Source organism: Anabrus simplex, chromosome 3, assembly GCF_040414725.1.
Source record: "Anabrus simplex isolate iqAnaSimp1 chromosome 3, ASM4041472v1, whole genome shotgun sequence".
NCBI lineage: Eukaryota > Metazoa > Arthropoda > Insecta > Orthoptera > Tettigoniidae > Anabrus > Anabrus simplex.
Genome location: NC_090267.1, coordinates 357,088,281 through 357,095,785, shown reverse-complemented (window position 1 = coordinate 357,095,785; position 7,505 = coordinate 357,088,281). Strand labels below are relative to the sequence as shown.

The window sequence follows — 7,505 nt, the reverse complement described above, 5'->3', positions numbered from 1 at the left end:
TATTCTACTGCAGAATCCTAGAGCTGACATTGCCATGGTTACGTCTGATCATTTCTCCATGCAATGTCTGGCTCCTTGGCTAAAAGGTTAGCGCACTGACCTTTGGACACAGGGGTCCTGGGTTCGATTCGCGGCAGGGTCGGGAATTTTAACCATCATTGGTTAATTTCTCTGGCACAGGGGCTGGGTGTATGTGTCATCTCCATCATCATTTCATCCTCATCACGACGTGCAGGTCACCAACAGGCATCAAATCAAAAGACCAACATGTCCTTGGACACTCCCGGCACTAAAAGCCATGTGCCATTTCACTTTTATATCCAATTCCTAAAGCGGGGTAGTGTGATCTCCATAATGGTTGGTTTTAGGCCCTTAACACATGATTTTCAGGCCTGCAGGACCTTACTGAGTTGTTCTTTGTGCCGTGATGCTTAAAATGAGCTTTGTCTCGTCCTTATACAACACATTCAATATTTTGCCAATATTAACCTATGTTAATATTTACATTAAGGAGTGAGGGTACAAAATGTTAATGTTAATATGTTAATATGCCAAAGGGCCTATATCTCAATGGAGAGGGCTGTTAAAATTTCTTGTAGATGAGGGTTACCTGCAGTGTCCTAAAAGGTAAGTATACAAAATTTGGTTCAGATTAGTGCTCAAACAGATCCAGATGCTGCATTGCACTTGTTGTTAACAACATAATGTCCTTTGTACTAAAAAAATGTTCAAAGTGGCATTTTATCTCTCCTTATCTGAGTCATGTGTTAAGAAAGCATACATACTCCTTGAATTCCACCTATGGGCAACAAGTTGCTGTTCCTTGCAACAATGATTTCAAGGTGTTTTAAGGTTATCTGTCCAGTAGAATATTAGAAGGTTAAAGTTAATGCTGAATAAGATTGAGAAGATAGGTTTCTTTGTTGCTGTAAGTTTATAAAATTAGGGTGTAAGTAGTGTTGCTTAGCTTTGGAAATCTCACATGTAAGATTCCACATGTTGTCAATTCTTCTTTCTGCTTTCATGAGCAAGTGCATATTGTCTAAATTCTCAACATGGCACTACTTCCTTTTATTGACTTTCAAAAATAAAATACAATCTGTAATAAAAATACAGCTGTATAATTATATATTTCTACCCTTTGTAGTACTGACTGTTCAAAGGAAAATGGTCTGAGAATCACATACCAAGAACTGTACAGTTAGAGATACCATTTCCTATGCAGTCAGAGGAACAAAGGAGACAGAGGAATGTCTTACTTTTATAGTAGGGAGATAATATGAATTACTGTAGAGGTAGAGGGATTTCTTGAAGTAACTATTTAATATCACAAAATTCTTTATATATAAATGTTTTTATTCTTTCCATTATTTTTCTTTAGCAACAGAATTGGCGCGTCATCTTATTGATGTGCCTGCTGACAGGGTACTGTTGTAAAGCAGTCGATAATCATGGAACAAACTTATTTTGTACATTCTTTGGTGACATATATTGAACACAATTTGAAACATTTAAGTTAGCAAACTGATTACAGTACATTCAGTAGTAACTTTTACAAATAAAATTAAAAAAATAAATTATGTATATATATTTATATGTATATATCAGGTGATGCACAACCACATGTACTGTTACTTCAACCTTAATACATAAAATAATAAAATCACAATGAAAATAATCGTTGGATATGCAAATAATTTGCTTGAAATTATTTTGTGGTATGGGTAACTTAGAAAAAAGGAAATTAAAAATACTTTTCATGTGCCTCTCAAGAGCCCTTCTAAATATTCTAAATAGCCATTTTTGTGGTATTTGGTTATCATCCAGTGATTAAAAACATGATTTTTGAACATCATATCAAAATATCTCACCTGTGTTTGAAAAAGTTTCAATCAAACCTGCATAAAAATAACTTTTAAAAAGGATTAATAATTCAAAAATCAAACCAAAATTCAAAACCACTCAAAATATGTTAATAAAAATTGTTTTCTTCTGAAATGGACAATGCTTGCCTCTCTGGCTTGAATGATATACACACACAGTAAAAGACAGCAAAACATTAATCATTGCCATTAATTTCACACAAGATGATAAGAGCTATACAACTGATATAACTGAGCTGAAAGTGCCACAAGCTGGTAGGAACAGGAAAAAACATTTAAATTGCAACAGAGAAAAGTTGGGCTCAGCTGGAGTTCAAAATGTGGCCAATATTGACGTAAGTTCACTTGTTTGCTGAAGCTTTCCAGGTATCTGAATTTGCTGGAAACCAGATGGTATTTAGAGAGCTGAATGGGTCAAATCCGAGACCGCGCTAAAAAATAAATTCACATGTGTATTAGATGCAATACTCGACAAAGTGCTTATCCTAAACTTATAACATAATAAATCACAAAATAAAAGGCAAAAAACAGGTAACATCAACAAACAGCAAAGAAAGAGTAACTTCCTGGGACACATGCCATAAAATACATCTTAAAACAGGTGGATGTTTTCCTTTGACTTTTTATTTTTATAAGTTGCTTTACGTCGCACTGACACAGATAGGTCTTAGGGCGACAATGGGATAGGAAAAGATTAGGAGTGAGAGGGAAGCGGCTGTGGCCTTAATTAATGTGAAGATGGGAAACAACGGAAAACCACCTTCAGGGCTGCTGACAGTGGGGTTCAAACCCACTCTATCCTGAATTCAAGCTCACAGCTGTTTCAGATCATAAAATGCTGCGGATCATTAGATGCACTCTGACATTTTGATGAAAATTTACGGAAAAATATAATTTCACTGTATTTTCAAACAAAATTTTACAGAAATAATTTAATTTGTATACAAACACAAATTACCAGTAAGTAGTGCAGTATTGTCACTGTTACAAATCGCAATTCACACTTGCATTCGTCACTCGTAACACTGTTTTCTGAAATCACAGTTTCACTTTCTGATTCTTCAAACAGCATATTGCTTTTGTTACCATCATGGGCATTACTAATACTGCATTTCTTAAATGACTTGATGACAATTTCCTTTCTCACTAACTCCCATGATGTTTTCACCCATTCACAGACTAATTCATCGGATGGTCTCCTCATTCGTCCTGTTGGTGTTAGATCGTGATAAGGTGCAGCCATCCATTTTGCCCACTCTTCATGCATTGAAACCTCAAATGGTTTGTTAATTGAGACATCCAGTAGCTGAAAATGGCTTGTGAGGCCCTCGCCAGAATGACCACAAATTGTCCGTCCGTCCATCCGTCCATCCAATACCTTGTGGAATTTTATCTTCGGGCACAGTTTTTCTCTTAAAAATTATCATTGGTGCCAATTTTGAACCATCTACACAGCAAGAAGAGGGGAGGAAAACCAGAAGATGTACTTAAAGAAAGGAGAAGAGTGGTGGAGAGACAGGCAGCGATGGAGGTCCTTGATTCACAGCCCGACCCGGGAAGCTGGAAACTGGAAATGATGATGATGATGATGATAATCATGAAGTTAATTCACTTTTGTTTATGTTTTCTACACTTCACTCATGGACTTCTTTCCTCATCCTCAGAAGCATGTATTACCTCCTCCAGCACCGATCACTGCATTCAACCTTTCAGGCATGCACCAAATTAATTCTGCAATGTCCTCTCGAGGAATCATCTACCATTCATCCAGACGTAGGTCTTAGAGGGTGTCTACATAGTGCTGATGAATCCTTCTCTCCCCACCTGGTCTGATAGATGCTCAATAGGATTCAAATTGGGGCTTCGAGTAGACCAAACCATAACATGAATCTCTGTTTCACCCCAGAACTGTTGCACACACCTCGCAACATAGGGGTGTGCACTGTCTTGCATTCACGTGAAACCATCACCAATAAGTAGACTGAAAGACACAACATGCTCCAGAAGGATTTCCTTCACATACTGATGTACTGTAAGGCTCCCATGCTCCACAAAGACCAAATCTGTTCTTGCAATCATATTGATTCCTGCCCACACCATCAGAAAACCACCCTGGGAAGGTGTCCTAGATGAGGATGTGCACAGGGAATACCCTTCCCCAGGCCTTCTCCAAACCTTTTCCTCTACCGTCAGGTTGTCACAGGCCAAATTATGACTGAACAATGAACAGCATTTGCTCCCATTGTTGTACTGTCCAGTCACGATGTTTTCTTGCAAAATGCAGTCAAGCTGCATAATACTGTTTAGTGAGTTCTGGGCCTTTAGCGGGTCTTCTGGATTGAAGACTGGTTTCTTTCAGTCTTCTTCAGATAGTTCTCTCACTAACATCCTACCAATGACCCCTCAAATTTGGTAGAGTGGATTTTATGCTTCAACTGCAGTAGTGTGACGGGAGGCCATATTAAGTGATCACTTCTTGCCTATATTGCTCTTCATGGGCCTGATCCTTGCCTCTTTGAATAGCCTTCACTTTCCCTGTACCTTTTAAAGGTTCTGGAAATCGTAGGTGGTGTAGTTTTCAACACTTCTGCAATGTAATGCATGTGTGACCATTTTTCACCAAAGAAACAGCTTTTGAAACATCATGTTTACTCCAGAAAGTTTGTTACAATAATAACAGAAACATCTTACAAACACATGTGATTGAAAGGGGTACAATACAACGTTACAACAATAGATGCTTGAAGAGCAGGTTAAAAAATTACGACCAGTGCAATAAACAAACCACACTTCATTGTTTGCTCACAAAACAAAGCCAACAACTTCCCCTGGCTAGAGATATATGATAAAGTGCTAAACTTTGATAAAATAGATATATTCTATTGTACTAGAGCAAAGATTCTGTAGGACTGCCAATAAAAATGGGATATTTCACGAACAATTAGCAGTGAAATCTTGTGTCTTGCCTTCTTTTACATATAAAGATGATTCAGTACAGTTCCAGTTTCCAGGGTACTGTTAATGAGCCTCTTCCACTTCTTCCTGTCCATATACAACGTGTCACGGAGAACATTATCCAATGTCCATCCTCTGGTAACTAGATCAACCTTGATCATGTCAATCCATCGGGTTTTAGGTCTTCCTGCAGGTCTTTTCCCCTCCACCTGTCTTTCCAAATTTATTCTGGCTGTTCTTGTAGGCTCCATCCTCATCACATGCCCATACCACCATAGTCTGGAAGTGCCGATTCGGTCTAATAGGGATGTCTTTATTCCGGCTTCTTTCCTCACCTCCTCACTTCTTAACCTGTCCATCTTGTTCTTCTGGAAGGTGGATCTAAGAAATTTCATCTCTGCTGCTTGCAGTTTTGATGAATCTCTTTTCGTGAGGGTGCACGCTTCAATACCATAGGTCAATATTGGTATGAAACAGCTGTTTGGCCAGTTTTGGAATCATGTCGTCCCATAAAAGTGTTCTTACTTGCTGGTAGAATTCTGATCCCTTTTGCACTCTGTTTGTAATTTCCTTTCTGACCAAATTATCACTGGAGATTACACTTCCAAGGTAAAGAAAACTATCCACACTCTCTAGCTGGTGGTCTCCTAGTTTTACACTTGCTGGATGCCCTTCTCTGTTGACTGCCATCACCACTGTCTTGATCTCACTGATGTTGAGATTATATTCCTGGAACTGGGATTTCCATACGTTGAGTCTGATCTGTACTTCCTCTTCTGTTTCACCCCAAATCATGATATTATCAGCATAGGCTACTGCATTTAGTTCACCTAACTTTTTCTTGATGTTCTTCATTATATTGTCCATAACAGCATACCTGCCAACTTTTGAAAAGGGCTATCAGTAAAACTCATGCACGACAAAAAATCTAAGATTTTCGACATACCTCGGCTTGGCGAAAATAATAATACTTCTGGGCTACAAAATACAATAATTCATGCTTTAAACAGAATATTTCAATGAAATCAAATCTACTTACATCATAGGCCAATGATTTGTAGATGGAAAATAACAATCAAGAAGAAATCCATGTTAAACAGCAGCAGGCGTGTTGAATATTAGTTTGGAGCATACATAAGAGGACATCCTCGATAAATTAAGCAGATACGTGATAATCGAAAAAGGCTTTACACAATAAAACTTGTTTAACGTAATACTGGCAAGAAAAAATATAATACACACTGCAAATCACACGCTAGTTCGACTTTAAAGTCATAATTGTGGCCTTTTTAGCTTCCTGCAAAAAGTCTTGAGAAAATATTTTGTCATAACAGGGACCAGAACTCCTGGTCTTCAAAATAGAAATAGACTCCAGAGATTCATTGGACATGGATGACCTGAACTCTGTTCTATTTTTCTTAACAAGGCTGAAAACACGTTCACATTCTGCATTGCTATGGGGTATGGTGAGAATAGAGAGCATTACCCTAGAAATTCGGTTATACTTAAGAAGACCATCGGCTCCACAAATTCTTGATATTTGTGCCCAACTGGAATCACTTACAGCATCTTGATTTGCAACCAAGTGTCATTTACCTGAAGAGCTGTGAACTGCCTCTGAAGCTCATTCACCACCTCATCTGTAGTTTCATTCTCTTCCTTGCATAACATGATAGGAAATTTTTCCAAGAAAAAACGAATGGAAGAAAACTGTGCATCTTCAATTCTGTCTAACCTAGCAACTTGAGCATGCTTTAACACAACATTCTTGAGTGGAAACTTGTTGATGATGTAGTCACAGGCAGTACAAAAGTAGTTTCTCACCGTTGAAAAGAGATTTATCTGTACCTTGGAGATCATTCACTATGTTCGAAGTCTGAATGCCAATAACTAACTCATCATCACTTCTTTGATTTTGAATCAAGTTGTACTCAACTTCCAGCAATGAGGAGCTTTTGGCAATTTTGGGCTTAACAAACTTGGTGAACAACTGCTTTAGCAAATCCATTAGAAGTTCTAATAAAAAATGAACTTGTGGGGAAGAAGTCTGAAGGGCAACATTGAATTTGTCAAATACAGGAATAGTCACATGAAGGAAAGTGCAAAAGCCCTTGTTCAAGTTTGAGGATAGGAACATAAACAATTTTTCCTCATGTGTTGTAGCAGAAGTCTTGCTTTTTAGGATGGGTTTGTCACATTTGGAAGAATATGCTATTCTTTTAGGGGCATGTGTAGTAGCAGAATCAAGAATTATCTTCTTCTGATACTCTTTGGATCCACTTTGTTCAACTCTAGGTATTTTGAAAGATGTCAAGCTTGTGGAAATGTTTTGGGTACTACATAATATTACTTCCTCCTTGAAGAAAGAAAGAAGCGGATCCCACTGATCAAGTAGTCTATCCAAACATCTGCCTAAAGATAAGCACCTAGTACATACATGTTTCAGAATTTTCTTTGCCTCTTTATTGTGCATGTTTTGAAATTTCTGAAGGCGTTCTTTCCTTTTGACACTCTTCTCTAAGAAATAAAATATATCAACAAGGATCTCATCCACAGTGGTAATCTTCCAGCACCTTTTTCAGCTGCTAGATTAATCAGGTGGCAAATGCAACCAATGACAGCAATACCTGGTTGAACTTCCTTCAGAACTGCTGAAACTCCATTTTT

At 37.9% G+C, this 7,505-nt stretch overlaps 1 protein-coding gene across 1 annotated transcript in view; it reads right to left on the bottom strand.

Moving 5' to 3' along the window:
- Positions 1-1,335: 1,335 nt before the first annotated feature.
- The window catches only part of Tmem131 (Transmembrane protein 131), a 504,583-nt gene continuing 498,413 nt past the window's right edge, over positions 1,336-7,505 (bottom strand). The window contains exon 25 of the mRNA XM_067143255.2: positions 1,336-2,314. Coding sequence (XP_066999356.2) covers positions 2,225-2,314 — 90 coding nt within the window. The 3' untranslated portion in view covers positions 1,336-2,224. The remainder of the gene's footprint in view (positions 2,315-7,505) is intronic.